General features: G+C 45.3%; 1 protein-coding gene across 1 annotated transcript in view; it reads left to right on the top strand.

Moving 5' to 3' along the window:
- The window catches only part of Pdzd2 (PDZ domain containing 2), a 258,752-nt gene that overhangs the window by 23,719 nt on the left and 218,647 nt on the right, over window positions 1-16,386 (top strand). Inside the window, exon 2 of the mRNA XM_051150986.1 lies at window positions 2,297-3,130. Coding sequence (XP_051006943.1) covers window positions 2,655-3,130 — 476 coding nt within the window. The 5' untranslated portion in view covers window positions 2,297-2,654. The remainder of the gene's footprint in view (window positions 1-2,296; window positions 3,131-16,386) is intronic.

The following is a 16,386-nucleotide window of genomic DNA, read 5'->3' as shown; positions in this document are numbered from 1 at the left end:
GAGAATGAGAGGATAGCAGAAGATGGAAAGTATGGGGTGGACAAAACATGTGGATTATAAGGAGGATGTGTAACTGCGGGGAGGGAAGGGCCAGCATGCTACTTTGAAATGGGTAGCAGGTACTTGTGGTACAGAGGGAGGCCGGAGGCCAGCATGGGCTCTGATATTCTGATAGCTGCCACAGGTGTATGTCAGTGGATAACCAAGGGAGATGACTCCTTTCGAGGGTGAAAAATCCAGTTCCTTACAAGTTCCTGAGGAATGCTGGCTCTTACCTAGCGTCTGTAGTCCAGCCTGAGTTCACTTCTGGATATATGGACAGCCAAGACCTGGCAGAAGGAACAAAGGCGATGAAGAGAACAGAATACACAATGTGTTTAATCGTTTTCTTCTCTTGCGACTCAGAGGTTGTTACCATTTAGAGATGACCAAAATTGACAGGCTCATCTTGGGTCATTTGTCGATCTGTAGCCAATCAATTTGGGCCATGGGATTGGGGTCAAATGGCTAGAGATAACTCCTTGAAGCCTACCCTCTTCCCCTGTCAAAGGAGGGTAAGTTACTGCAAAAGTTGAACACATTCAAAGGTGGTCTTCTTTTCTTCCTTCCTTCCTTTCTAACTATCTATCTATGTATCTATTTATTTATTGTAGACAGGATCTTACACTATGTTTGGCTAGCCTGGAGCTCACCATTTACACCAGGTGTGACCTTGAACTCATAGAGAACCACCTGCCTCTGTCTCCCAAGGTCTGGGATTAAAGGTGTGCTTAAACTAAAGACAAGCTTATTCTGGGGACTGCACACTCTTTTAATTCCATTCCTGTCGTTGAGAAAGTATCAGCCGTCTCTCCAGTCCCTTCTTCTGTGAGCACTCATTTTCCTGTAACAAGGAATTAGCAAAGAGACGGGCGGTGGTGGCGCACGCCTTTAATCCCAGTACTCGGGAGGCAGAGGCAGGCGGATTGCTGTGAGTTCAAGGCCAGCCTGGTCTACAAAGCGAGTCTAGGTCAGCCAGGGCTACACAGAGAAACCCTGTCTTGAAAACAACAACAACAACAACAAACAAACAAAAAAAGAAATTAGCAAAGGCCCTCTCAGCAGTTGTTTGGGGTGTCTCTGAACAGAAGTTGGACAGTCACAATACAAGAATCCCTCATCCCGAGCTCTGAAACTTGAATTGGTTCAGAATCTGAAATATTTTGAACACGGACTAGAGACACAGGGAGAAAATTCAATGCCACGGATCTTCATTTCATGAAAACATTCTTTGTGGAAGGCCTATGGAAACCATAAGTCGGTTTTATGGTAAGAATGTAGATCCCATCCCAAGACACTATGGATTCGCAAGTATTTCAAACGCTAAACTCATCTGAAATCAGAGACATCCTGGCCTCAAGCATCTCTTGTGGGCTACTCAGCCTGTCCTATGTGACTGCACTAAGTGTGGTTCTCCATGACATCCAGTGAGACACTGCTGTGTATAAAGTGTTGGTCCTGAAAAGTTAGAGACGAAGAATCATATCGATTACAAACACGAGCACTGTCGCCCCTCAGAGCTGATCTCTGCAAGCTTCAGAAACTTACTCTTCTGAGATCAGTTACACCATTAGGGAACAAACTGTGTGGACACAGAGGCCCATCACAACAGCCCAATCCATTTCTGTCTGTTATATATAGGTCTCCAATTAGATTCCCATCTCAAGCAAATAGCCATGATAATTTAAATTAATTTTGAGTAGCTTGAAGCTGACAGCCCTAGCATTGAAATAAATGCTTTTGTTACGGAGGTAATTTATATACATGGTGCTGGGAGCTGCCACCTCTCTTGGATCCCCTTTAAACCAAATCATGCATTCTCAAGAGGTAATAGAGTTAGAAAGGGATGAAAAGTGGTCCAGAACCTTCCTTATGCTTCACTGGGGTCCTTTCATGCAGCCTCCTGATTGGATGTGAATTTGAGGGTATGTTGGTAGGAGAAGTGCATTTCACTTACCCGCTGAGCAAAGACATTTCCTGTTAGAAGGGCAGTGTTCTAGAGGCTCCTGGTTCCTGCCCCCCCCCCCCCCCCCGTGTATGTGTGTGTGTGTGTGTGTGTGTGTGTGTGTGTGTGTGTGTGTGTGTGTGTGTGTTCAATCTGTAGGCTCAACGTGGAGGGAGCTACACTGGGGACTGGCAGGCAAAAGGAGGAATTTGACTCCTAAAGTATGCCTGTATCTGACAAGTATACGTGGTCCTTTCTCACCAGGCTGGATGTTGTAACTCCAAGTTTTTGTTTTTCCTTTTTCTCTCCCAGGTGTGAATGAGGCCAGGCAAGATGCTGGCACTGCTGAGGAAACAGCTGATTTCCATGTTATTTGCATGAACCCTGCTGTGAAATGAGCCAAGCAAGGACTTGTCAGCTACTTCCTCCCTTCCCGAGCTGAGCACTCCAGAGCCATTGTTGCAGTGGTGTTTAATTGTGTCCTGTCCTCCTCCTGCCAAGGCAAACATCCCAGTCTCAAGAGGAGGCCTCTCCAAGCTCATCTCCTGGCCTGAACATGAACGTGGACAAAGCTGATGATTGGGAACGTTCCCAAGGGACATGGGTCCCCACGGGGTCCAGTCTCCGGAAGCAGGACTTCCCATGATGCTGGTGTCTGGGAGTGAGCATCATGCCCATCACCCAGGACAATGCCTTGCTGCACCTGCCCCTCCTGTACGAGTGGCTGCAGAACAGCCTGCGGGAGGGTGGGGACAGTCCCGAGCAGCGGCTCTGCCAGGCAGCCATCCAGAAGCTGCAGGAGTACATCCAGCTGAACTTGGCTGTGGATGAGAGTGCAGTCCCACCTGATCTCAGCCCCCCAGAGATGGAGATCTGTACGGTGTACCTCACCAAGCAGCTGGGGGACACGGAAACTGTGGGGCTCAGTTTTGGGAACATCCCTGTTTTTGGGGACTATGGAGAAAAGCGTCGAGGGGGCAAGAAGAGGAAAACCCACCAGGGACCAGTGCTGGACGTGGGCTGCATCTGGGTGACGGAGCTTAGGAAGAACAGCCCTGCAGGGAAGAGCGGCAAAGTCCGTCTCCGGGATGAGATCCTTTCCCTGAATGGACAGCTGATGGTCGGAGTCGACGTCAGTGGGGCCAGGTAAGCAAGGACATCATCAGCCAGACTGTGATTCACTTATTTGGGGCTGTGCTTATAGAGTTACGGGTCCCGTGGCAAGAAGCCAGTGGGCGACTTTTGGGCCCTATAGGAAAACACACCGAGTCTTAGGTTCCTGTTACCTCCTAACATCCCACAAGTTAAAGCAGACGAGAGGAGGCTTGATTTTTCTAAGCTCACCTCCTAGAAAGACCATTTATTGAGCAGTGTCTACTGTACTGGACATTTGTCAGCCAGTAAGTAGCTCAATGAATATGTGCTTGGTTGGTTTTATTTTGATGATTTTTTTTTTTTGTTTTTTGTTCCATTCATTAAGAGCACCTAGACTCTGAGCTTGTTTGGAGGTTCTAGCAGGGCAGCGCAGCTACTCGTATACCCTTGATGGAAGACCGGTCCTCCTCTATTTGGGGAAGGTCGTCCTCTTCGACCGAGCACACAGCTTCGGGAGGGACGCACATGGAGCGGTGAGGGAGGAAGGGGACACCCGCCTAGCCAGCCAGGTCAGCTGAATCAACCCTGGCGATCAATGGGGCGACAGATGTCGCAGCCAGATCGCCCTCACATGACTCAAAGCATTTCCTCTCCCTGAAACTTGAGGTAAAACACACATACACACACACACACACACATACACACACACACACACACATACACACACACATACACACACACACACACACATAAACACACATACACACACACGAAACTGTAATGTAAGACATGTCCCATTGAATGAGACTATGTCATTCAACCGAGCATCTATCTCACTGCAATTAGAAATCAAAGGCTGTGGTCCTGGGTGCAGTTCATTTGCTCATCACTTCACCTACAACAGTCACAGGAGGGCTCCCTTAGGCTCAAAGTGAGGACACCCCTCCTTACATACTTGTAGTTTCTACCCTACCCCCACCCCAATCCCCCAACACTGTTAGAAGTTAAGACAGATCAGTTATGTTGTTTCTCTGATGAATCAGACTTCCCAGAACCCCAGTTGTGGGCAGAGCTAGGCTAGGTGGGATCATAACACTCAGAACAGCTGTTGTGGCTCCAGTTTCTCCCAGTGAAAGGATGAAGACTGAAACCAGCCATGGTGAAAGCTACAGGGTAGAGTCGAGGAGCAAGCCCATGCCAGTGTTCAGTTGCAGCCTAGGATTAGCAGTGTACATGGTACTCAGAGGTCCCTACATGGGAGTGTTGCCACCAGGAAAGCTCATACGAGGCAGAGTGTCCAGGGTTCTTATGGGGTTGGTTGTGTGGGCCTGATATTAGTTACCTAGTCTCTAGTCTCTCCAGTAGTAAATTAATACCATGTGGTCAGGTACTCCCACATTAACCACACAGCTAGTATTAGCTAGTGCCCCCAGATACACATAGATGCTGTCCTTGCACGGGGATATTCTGAGGGCTTAGCTGTTGCCTTCCATGGCTGCTCAGAAGCCTGTCTTCCCTTTGGAGTGTGTGTGGGCTGAACTCCTGGACCTTCTGAGTTCACACTCTCCTGTGCACCTGGAGTCATGGGAACCCATGGCCTCATAACAGCCCAGAAGGTAACAGCAGAGGACAGGAGACTAGTTTGGTTTTTTTTTTTTTTTCAAGGCTCACTTCCTGGCCCTTTTTGAAGAATTAAAAGACACATACCACTTACTAAGCAGAGTCTACCAGGACGGACAGCTGCCAGCCAGTACCTCATTTAGTACCTAATCTCATCTCTCTATGAGAATGGGAGACCTTAACCAAGGTCAGCCAAGTAAGAGACAGAACTGGGCTTTGAACCCCAGTAAGTCTAGCTCCACAATTTGTGCTCCTGACTATGGTGTTATGTCTGGAGTCTTGTAGCCTGATGCATAATTTCATGGATGGTTTATGGCTGCCCAAAACACCTCCTTAGTATAACCACAAATACCAAGGGAAAAGTAGAACAAACCAACACAGCCTCTTCCTACCCAAACCAACAAGGAAACAAGCCTTTTGCCTCATCTTGTAAAAGGAATTACACAGATTAGACTGGCTTTGCATTATTAATACCTGAGGGAGGCTGCTTATGAGTGAAAGAATTTACTTAGTTCATAGTCCTGGAAACTTAAGACCAGGAAGCTCTGTATGTTTAGGCTCCAGTGAAGGCCTAACACTAGATGATATTGCCACAGCAACATGTTTGTCAACAGACAAGAAGCTAGAGAGAGACAGAGGTCCCAACCTTCCCTTTATATGTCATGCTCCCAACTGACCCAGGGACTTCCCACTTGGCCCTACTCCTTAGTCCACAGCACCTGCCAATATTGGCACACTTCAGACTAAGCTTTCAACACATAAGCCCTTGGGAGTCAGACCACACCCAAGCCATAGCAGAATTCCTTTGGCCAACTTAGGTGCTACTGAAGCTTGGAGACTAGAAACAAGACTGGGGATCTTGGTACAGTTGCTTTTCATGATCTGAGAGGATTGGTCTCAGGACCCCCAGTGAATAACAAAGTCTAAAAATGCTCAAGTCCTTCATAAAAACGGTGTCATGTTTTGCCTCTGCAGTATGCATATCCTTGCGCTTTATCTCTCAACTATTTATGATACCTAATAGAATGTAAATAGCTGTTAGCAATTATACTGTGTTAAGAAATAGTAACAAGGAAAATGCTCGGTACAAAGTGTTTTTCCTGGTAGTATTTCAGCTTATAGTTCTATATTCCTCTGATGCACAGACGGTGTATATACGGAAAGCTGACTATTACTGGTATTTTAAAGACCTTTGGGGCATTTTCAAGTTGTTTTTCCCCACGCATTATAACTGACAGTTTCTACTTTGCCATATCAGGATTTGTCCTAAGAAATGTGAAGCAGGAACTAATGTTCTATTGAGAGCCCCCATAGCTAATGAAACTCGTTGGGGCATCTGGTCTACCTCTGCAGTTTGCTTCTGAATTCCAATTGTTTGATGTGATGTTATAGACTGAATTGTACCCCAACCCCAAATTCCATATATCAAAATTCTAATTTCCAGAGCCTCAGAATACAAACTTGTTCAGAAGTAAAACTATGGCATGTGTAGTTAGGATGGGGGTCATACTGAAATGGGGCAGATAATGCAATGTGATTGTGTCCCATTTGGACACAAACACACAGGGAAAATGGCATGTCAAGATGAGTTATACTGTGACATGCCGAAGAACCACCAGAAGTGAAGAGAGAGGACCAAAGCAGGTCTGTCCACAGCACCAGGGGAACCTGGCTCTGCTAACCTCTTGATTGTGGACCTCTAGTTTCTAGAGCTGTGGGATTTTACATTTCTGTCTCTCAAGCCAGCCAGTTTGTGGTACTCTGTTACTACACCCTTGAGGAGCTAACACAGTTGTAAACCCTCTGTTACCTTTAAAGTACTGTGTTTGTTTTGGAGAAGGGCCCTTTGAGAGTTGCATGTGTTGAGTGTAGGCGGAACAGGTGCAAAATGTTGAAGATGAGGTCATGGTTGCTTATTTCAAAATTATATGAACAGCCATGGGTGGGTTTGACAGCCCTCTTGTATGGGTTCCAGTACGGAACCCAGGCCCACAGGAGCCTCCTCCATGGCCGGTACTCTTATGGCCTACAGTTTCCTTCTAGGTGCCCCAAGAAGTGTTTGAGGAATGACAGCTTCTTCCTTCTGTGAACTTCAGAGAACATTGTGGAGGAATGAGGAATATCAGTCACATGTGATGTCACATACCTCCCCTCCCCCTTGAAGACAAAGCTGGTAATAAATGGGAGAAGCCTCTGTTTATAAAAAACCATGGCCATCATTCTAGGAAGAAAGGGATTTTCTGAAATAGTCTGTGTATTGTGTTTGATGCAGGAAGAAATGGGGAAGGGTTTTGGATTAGTTCGTACAAGGAATATTTTGTAATCTTGGTCACTGCCTCCACTAGCTCTCTATAAGTAAAGCAGATCTGATCCCTGGGGATACTTTATTCCAAATTGGTAACAAAATGTGGAATTAATTAAGATGGAACCCACATACCCAAACAAATAGACTGTTCTGAAAAGTAAAAGGGCCCACACTTCACTTTTTAAATGGTTTTTTTTTTTTTTTTCAGAATGTGAACTTTGGAGGTTTTTTATAGGTTAATAAATGTGAACAGAGCACAGTGCAGAGAACACAGGCCTTCTAGGGAGCTGCTCTGGCTTCCAGAAGCCTGTGACTGTGGGCAAGTTCCCTTGGCACAGGAGGCTGACTCTGTTTTCCTAATAAGAGCTGTGTGGTGGGTGAGAGAAGATGACTTATCTGGCATGGTGACTGCTTGCTGGCACAAGGAAGGTATTCACCTTTTAGCACCTCACCCATTCAGCCCTCAGGCAACTCAAACCCACGGGCACATGTCACAACAGAGCAAAGGTCTTCGAGTTTGAAAGACAGAGCCTCAAACACTGCCAGCTCCTCAGTCACAAACGAGACAATTCCAGTGACATCACAGTGGACCCCTTTATCCACAGACAGTTCCTTAACCCTGTGCCCTAATGGGCTGTTTCCTGTACATACATATTTATGGCAAAGTTTAGTATGTATCGTATTTTTCAGACTATAAGACTCACCTGACCACAAGACACACCCAGTTTTTAGAGCAGAAAAACAGTAAAAACAACAATCGGACCATAAGATGCACCCTAACCCCCCCCCACACACACACACTTTTGGGAGGAAGGACATCTTATGGTCCAAAAATATGGTATTAAGTGTAGTAAGAGATTAACCACCGTAAGTACTATTAAAATAGGCCAATCATAGCCAACTACTATAATAAGTTATATGAATGTGCTTTCTCTCTCAAAATATTTTACTACACTGTATTTTTTTTAGCTTATTGACCACAGATAACTGAAACTATGGGTAAACGGTGGGCCATTGCAGTGTGTAGCTGCAGTGGCCTGGGTGCTGACCACTTAAGCCAAAGGAACAGACACATGCAGGCACGGGGTAGTATAGTGCCTCAGCCAGATAGTGCCTGTGCATTCCTGGAGTATGAGGAGTCTCCATGATCCCAGAAGGAAGTCTCATTAGCCAAATGTGGCCCTGGGTGACTAGCCACATGGCATAAGGACATGCCATGCAGTAAAGACTGACTGACTATCAGCCCTAGCCAGCAAGCAGCCTTCAGTCCCCTCTCAAACTCATGTGTAAAAATAAATTTAGGGTTGGTACAAGCTTAGAGTCTGGTTACCCATGGCAACCTTGACTTCTGTCTAGATTAAAGCAGATTTAGGCAGAGTGTCAAGAGGGTAAGAGAAGGTGTTACTTGGAGAAATGGCTGCAGGTGGTGATGTAGTAGAGAGAAAGGAAGACTCTCCAATTATAGCTTTATAATATGGTCCCCAGGGCCCTCAGCGCAGAGTCTTGTCTCCCTGCCTACGTGCCCAGAGGCACCTAGTGCGCCACGCATGACTATATATATATAGTGAGAGGTGGTCATCTTCATGACCTAGCAATATTAAGGAAAGGTTAAATTATACTCAGCACGCTTACTTTAAGAAGCCAGAGAAGCGTGTAACACACTTTAGAACGATTTCCATTGCAGAAGGTTAAAAGAAAAACAAATTTCAGCATTTAAAATTCAATTATCTGGAAAATTTGCCATGTGGAACAGTCCATTCCCCTAAGAATGGAGGGTGAAAGAAGCGGTCCATGACCCACACTGGTGCCCCATGCCATTCTTGTCAGCCCGCTTCCTTCTCCGTGCAAGTTCATTTCATGACTTGGTTCCTAGAAATTCTTCGAGTTCGCTCAAGTCCTACTTTCTTGAACCATAGACGCAACTGAGGCTCAGAGGAGAGCTTTCCTGAGGTCATGTATCTTCACAGGGATCAAATTTACGCCCTTTGATTCAGATTCAATTACTTTTGTTTTGTTTTGTTTTGCTTTGCTTTGTTTTCAATCCTGTAAATAATACCAAATGGCATTAGGACAGTTTTCCATAAAATTAAGTCTTTCTATGTGTTTCATAAACAAGTCGGGAATTACATCTAGAACCTTCCACCTCATTACAGTGTAGCTTGTAGCAATTTCGTGACAACTATCAATGCCACTTCTGAGAAGGAACACTGAGCTTGCCTTTCCCTCCGCTCCCAAGTGCCACCAGGCCAAGGCAGTGGAGGATCTGAGAGCCATCGTCTGCCATCTTGTGGTTGAAATCAAGCACTGTGGGAGAAAGTACTAGGCGTTACTTGCACCCTGAGCTGGGGTGTTTCACAGCAGTGCTGTTCAAAGAACTGTCACAGCATAGCTCTTTGTTGAATCGCACCCATGCTGAGCCACTGGGATATGAGCAGGACACTTTGTCTCTCCAGTATTCATTCCTGGCCTCCAGGTTCCCACAGAAAGTGAGACAGTGAATTACACAAGCTACCCTGCTGGCGCCTTAAGGCTGATAAGGAGGGAGTGCCGCAGTTTCTTTGACTCTAGCCTTCAGAGTCTCTCTGTGTAGCCCTGCCTATCCTGGAACTCACTCTGTAGACCAGGCTAGCCTTGAACCCAAAGATCCATCTGTCTCTGCATCCCAAGTGCTGTGATTAAAGGTGTGTGTCACTGCCACCCAGCTCAGAAAAATCTTTTAATGTCGGTCAAGTAACTGAAGCTTCTAGCACTACACTGGCTAGTGAGGTGAGTTCTTAGAGAAAGCTGGCAGTGTTGGTACACCCTCATCCACAGCTGTTCACTGAGTGACATTTCACGGTCCACTTTTTTGTTCTTCGAGACTGGCCCATGCTGACCACAAACTCACTATGTAGCAGAGGCCAACGTTTAGCTCCAACTACTCCTGCTTCCGTCTCCTGAGTGCTGGAGGAGTCACAGGCATGCACTGCCATCCTGCTTTATGGGGGTGCTAAGGACCAAACCCAGAATTTCATGCCTGCTGGATCCCCAGCCCTTGATCCAGTTGCTTTTATGAAGAAAGAGATAACATGAAAGTGGGGGGGGGGGACTTTCCACGATGCAGTGCTCTGTCTAGACATCCGTGGTACAGTGCTTTATCCAGATGTATTTTCTTTCATCCCAACCATCTGCTTTTCTGGTCCCTGACTTGGAACTGAATGTCAAGGCAGCTACAGACTCCCACCCAGGAAGATGGAAACCCCAGGGCCCCACCTAACATGCCACTGTTAAGAATTACTTCTAGAAATGGCTGCCATTATTAGGAAGCCTAAGGAGAGAAGCATCTGGCATGATTAAAGTTTGCTTCTTTGTGTAACAAGAATAAATTAATAAAAAATTTTTTAAAAAAGTTTGCTTCTCTGACTTCAGACCCTCCCTCGTGGGCATTTCTGAGCCATTCGTAGGAGCACTGACTTCCACCTCACCTTTCATACTTGCTTATTGAACAGGCTTGAACATTTATATTGTACTAAATGTCCCCAGATGATTTTGGATTTTTTTTTCCCTAGAGGGTCTTTGAAATCCAAGCTTTGATACTTGAATCACCTCCTACCTTCTCTTAAAGATTTCTGAAGGGGAGGCAAGGCCCCACACAGCCGGGCTCTCGCAGAAAGAGAAAGCTACAGCTCCCATCTTCCGATGTTCACTTTGGGTGGCTTTGAGAAGGACCAACAGTCTTAAAGGTCCAGTTGTGTACAATTTAAAATAAAGGCAGGCATGGTGGCACACACCTTTAATACCAGAATTTGGGAGGCAGAGAGGGGTGGATCTTTGGCTTCGAGGCCAGCTGGGTCTACAGAACAAGTTCCAGGACAGCCAGTGCTACACAGAGAGACCCTGTCTTGAAAAACCAAAAAAAAGAAAAGAAAAGAAAAAAGACAAAAGCAATTTGGGACTGTAGCCCAGAGGTAGCTCATTTTCTTGACATGCTTAAGATTCAGATTCTGGGCTGGAGAGATGGCTCAGAGAATAAGAGCACTGTCTGTTCTTCCAAAGGTCCTGAGTTCAATTCCAAGCAGCCATATGGTGGCTCACAACCATCTATAATGAGATCTGGTGCCCTCTTCTGGCACGCAGGCATACATTCAGCTGAAATACTGTATAATAAATAAATAAATCTTTAAAAAATAATAATAATTTCAACCCATATAGGAGCAATCTCCGGCAGACTTCAGAGCGAGTCTCAGCCGTCCAGATGTGCACTCCTGCAAAGTCCTGTTTCGTGCTGAAGGATGAGCAGAAAGGACACTGACTTGAAAAAGACAAGAGATCCTGACAGAAAAGACACAAGTAGACTAGCAAACACTTACTATGCTTGCACCCCAGTCCTTGTGACATCCCTGGAAAGAATTCAGAGAAGGCCCATAGAGTTTGGGGTGGAAGAAGAGAGATAGTTTGTTGAAGAGCAGAGCTTATTCTCAAGGGATGAGAGTAGACAGTGGTTGGAGACTATGTTATTAATTAACTTAGTATGTTTGACACAGAGTCCCACTGTGCAGCCCTTGCTGGCCTGGAAGTCAGAGATCCACCTGCGTCTTCTTGCCAAGTGCTAGGACTAAAAGTGTACACCACCATGCCTGGCCTATATTTTTATTGTTGTTGTCCTTACTTGATTTTATCATACATATGATAGATTTTAATCATATTCTTTCCCCTCCCCCAACTCCTCCCAGACTCTCCCCAGCAGCTTTTCTGGGGGCCTTTGTGGTGTCCAGGTGATTGACAGACCTGTTAGATTGTCTCTTGCCATTGTTTCTTCTCAGAAGGCCTCCTGCCTGAGAACAGTTGTGTAAGGTTTGGGACTCCAGGAGCCCCAGTAGATGGCTGTCCATTAATGGCCTCCCAGGCATGCAGGCCAGAATGTCCCTCCCCCTTCTGGGACCACAGAGAGGACTTTGGTCCCATTCTCCGGAAGCCATTCAAAGCCTGCTGCCCTACTCTTTTGTTGTTGACTCTCAGGGAGGGGGTCCAGCCCCGGTGTCCCCCAAGATTGCTAGTATCTGATTATCTGTCTAACAGAGAGGTTCACCTGTACATCTGTATAGAGAATGTATGATTTTCTTTTTTAAAGACAGGTTTCGCTAGTTGCCCCATCTAATCTGAAACACTCACAGACCCGCCTGCCTCTGCCTCCAAGCGCTAGGATTGAAGGCACACATCACAATGCCCTGCTAGGATTGATTTTTAATTTGTACTTGCGCGTGTCTGTATTATATATGCCACGTGTGTGCAGGTGCCAGGGAGGCCAGAAGATGGGGTGTTGTCCCTGGACTTGGAATTGCCAGCGGTTGTAAGCTGCCTAGCATGGGTACTCGGAAGCAAGCTTGGCTCATCTGGAAGTATGGCAGCAACTACTCTTAACCACTGCATCGTCTCTCGGGGGAGCTTTTAATTTGTTAAAAAAAAAAAAAAAAATTCACTGAAAGTCTTATTTTTATTCATTTAACAGCAGTGGTTCTCAGCCCCTTTGAGGGTCGCGTGCAGATCCTATATCCTGCACGTCAGATATTGACACTGTGACTCACAATAGAAAAATTAGAACTATGAAGTAGCAATGAAATCATTTTACAGTTGGGGGTCACCACAACATGAGGAACTGTATTAAAGGGTAACAGTCTTAGTAAGGTTGAGAACCACTGTTTTAGAGTAGCATATTTACAAAGTTGTTCATTTATTCCTAGGATACCCAGCGCCTCCCCACGTCACAGATTTTTTCACTTATTTCAGCGGCGTTGTTGAGACGGCATTTAAAGAGCAGAACCACCTGGGACCCAGCTACGCTGAGCCCACTCCTTTAAAGTCTCTGCTGGGCTGCTCTGTGACCATGCATATAGCTTGATCGCACCGACTCAACGGGCTTGATCGTCCTGACTCCGTCTGTCTGTCTTGCTCTGCAGTGCGTGTAGTTCCAAGTGCCTTTCTCAACAACTGTTTAGGTAGGCGAGCTCTGCATGCTCACAGTGAGCTGTTGGGACAGAACAGAGGGTGACGTCAGAGAAACCTCCTGAATGCAAACCATGTTCTCTCATTACTGCCACCAGTCCAGAGCCCCCTCTCTAGCCTCCTGGATTGACTTTCCAAGAATTTTTGAAGGTGGCTGGAGGGATGGCTCAGCAGCTAACAGCTCTGGCTGCTCTTGCGGAAGACCTGGGCTTGATTCCCAACACCTACAAGGTAGCTCACAACCATCTGTAACTCAATTCCAGGAGATTCCTTGCCCTTTCCTGGCCTCTGTTGCACTATTAGACACACATGTGTGCACAGACATACATTCAGACAAAATACCCATACACATAAAGTAAAATTGAATTAAAAAAATACACACCCATATTAAAGAACTCTCTAAGTATATACAAATATACTGTGTCATTTTCTCTAGGGCACTTTGCCATACTGCTGTCCATTTTAATTTTTTTTTTTTTTTTTTTTTTTTCTGGTTTAAAACCCATCTGAGCCTGGCAGTGGTAGCACATGCCTTCAATCTCCAGCACTCGGGAGGCAGAGGTAGGCCGATTCTCTGTGAGTTCCAGGCCAGCCTGGTCTACAAAGTGAGTCCAGAGCAGCCAAGAACTACACAGAGAAACCGTGTCTCAAAAAACCAAAACAAGCAAACAAACAAAACATTTGAGAGGGGCTGGAGAGCTGACCCAATGGTTAAGACCGTGTGTTGCTCTTCCAGAGCGCCTGAGCTCAGTTCCCAGCACCCATGTTAGATGACTCACAACCTGAAACTCCAGATCTAGGAGATCTCAGACTTTCTTCTGGCCTCTGTGGACACCTGCAGTAATACACACACACATACACACATACACACACACACACACACACACACATACACACACACATACACACACACACACATACACACACACATACATACACACACACATACATACACACACACATACATACACACACACATACATACACACATACATACATAGCCACACGTATACACATACATACGCAATACATTCACATACACATGTGTACACATACATACACACTTATACACACACACACACACACACACACTCGAAAATAAAATAAAACCATTTTAGAGATTGATTTAAATGAAACCATGCCACTTTGACTTCCACTCCTTAATAACTGCGATTGCACCAAGCTTTTCTTAGCTGGTTCATTTACGCAGTCACCAACTGCTGGGTACTTTCTTTGTTCAGTCTTTACTATTTCAGCAAGTCTTCAATCCATCTGCGTTCACATGTCTCTGTGTACATGTGAGTATATGTGCACATGCGTGTTTGTAACCACAGTACTTGGGAGTCAAGAGCAGGCGGAGCCTGAGTTTGTAGCTAGATTGTGTAGCCAGACTTCTGGCTCAAAAACTACGATAGAAACATACATTAAATTTGTTACTCCTGTTGCAGATCGCTTCCCACAAGAAATTATACTAATCTGTGTCCCCCACTAACAGAAGAGCTCTTTTGTTTTGTTTTTTTTGACAGCTTCTACCACAGGAATGCTTTCAAAATCCTGACTGTGAAAAGGACTCTGAATTGTCTTTGCTGTCACTGAACACATTTAAAATATGTTCCTCCTTATGAAATAGCCTTTTCTTCTTCTTTTAGACAGGATCTCACTATGTAGGCCTCACTCGCTTACAGCTCACTATGTAGACCAGGCTGGCCTCGTACCCACAGAGATCTGTATGCCTCTGCATTTGGCTGGTTTTGTTTGTTTGTTTTGTTTTGTGTTTTGTGTTTGAAACAAGGTTTCTCTGTGTAGCCTTGGCTGTCCCGGACTCACAGAGATCCACCTGCCTCTGCCTCCTGAGTGCTGGGATTAAAGGCGTGCACCAGGACACCCGGCCAATTTGGCTATTTTTGACACAAAGTTTCACAATGTTTTTCAGGCTGGCTTTGAACACCTGCTTCAGCCTCCCACGTACTGGGATTACAGGCATGCACTGGTTTTAACTGGTGCTTACTTGATCGTGAAGTTTTACCATCCCCACTAGTACACTTGAAAATCATGTTTTATTTGTTTGTCTAACAGGTCACATAATTGACCAACTATCCTTGTCTCAAGTATGAGGGCCTTGAACATTGGATAGGCATTTATACGTTACTGGCTTTAATCCTTATATCCTAGATGAGCAGATTTTTCCCCCAAGTGAACGTTGCTATTTATCTTGTGGTTTTAAGAGTTTTTATGGGTCATAGTTGCTGGGTTTTGTTTGGTCAGCTTTTCATCTTGTTTCTGTGGTGCTAGGGGTGGGACCCAGAGCCACATACATTCCAAACAATTCCTCTAACACTAAGTTACTTCCCCAACCTTGGTTTGTTTCTTTTGTAATCATGGTTTTTTTTTTTCTGCTCTATACCTTACATTTCCCAAAGACCTGGCTCTCTCTTGCCAAGTTTACTGATTATATTTTAAGATTCATCTTCATGATTCAAATTTTAATGTAGTGTTTCTTTGAATGTAGGGCAACAAAATCATATCTTAACTCTTTCTAACTCTCAGTATGACTATAAAAACATCACTTACGGGCTGGAGAGATGGCTCAGAGGTTAAGAGCACTGTCTGTTCTTCCAAAGGTCCTGAGTTCAATTCCCAGCACCCACATGGTGGTTCACAACCATCTCAACAAGATCTGGTGTTCTCTTCTGGCGTGCAGGCACACATGAGGGCAGAACACTGTGCAAATAATAAATAAATAAATAAATCTTTTTTTTTTTAATCACTTACTAGTAATCTTTTCACCTGGATAGATTTGTGAGGCATGGCTTATTGTAGCTGCATATGTGTGCACACATTTTATTTACATGTCACTTCTGTGCTAGTCGAGCAGTTCTGTGTTATACTGACGCTGGTCTCCTCCACCACTTGATTGTTGAAATTTCTTTTGATGCTTTTGGAAATGTTTACTATTTTCACTTTCCAAATTCGGCTCCTAAGCTGTGATGTTGTCTTCTTTTCTTTTAATTTATTTATTTTGTATACAATGTTCAGCCTGCATGTACACCTGCAGGCCAGAAGAGGGCACCAGATCTCATTTAGATGGTTATGAGCCACCATGTGGTTGCTGGGGATTGAACTCAGGACCTCTGGATGAACAGAGGTCTGAGCCATCTCTCCAGCCCACGATGTTGTTTTCTAAGGCCATCTTAGGGGATGCTGTCTTTTCCCACCAGGCTCCATCCTTCTAGGTCCTATAAATCTAATCTCTCCCCTCTTGTAAACAACATTGTGTATTGACTCAGGGACGGCACTAGGCAGTTTCTAGAATGTCCCACAATTTCACACTCTTGCCATGCCCAGACCCTTGTGCCTCCGAGACTGAATTTGAAGGGATTCATTCTCGTGACTATGTCAT

Source organism: Acomys russatus, chromosome 9 (assembly GCF_903995435.1).
Source record: "Acomys russatus chromosome 9, mAcoRus1.1, whole genome shotgun sequence".
Taxonomy (NCBI): Eukaryota; Metazoa; Chordata; class Mammalia; order Rodentia; family Muridae; genus Acomys; species Acomys russatus.
Note: the sequence above shows the minus strand (reverse complement) of the source record. Positions and strands in the feature narration are given on the sequence as shown.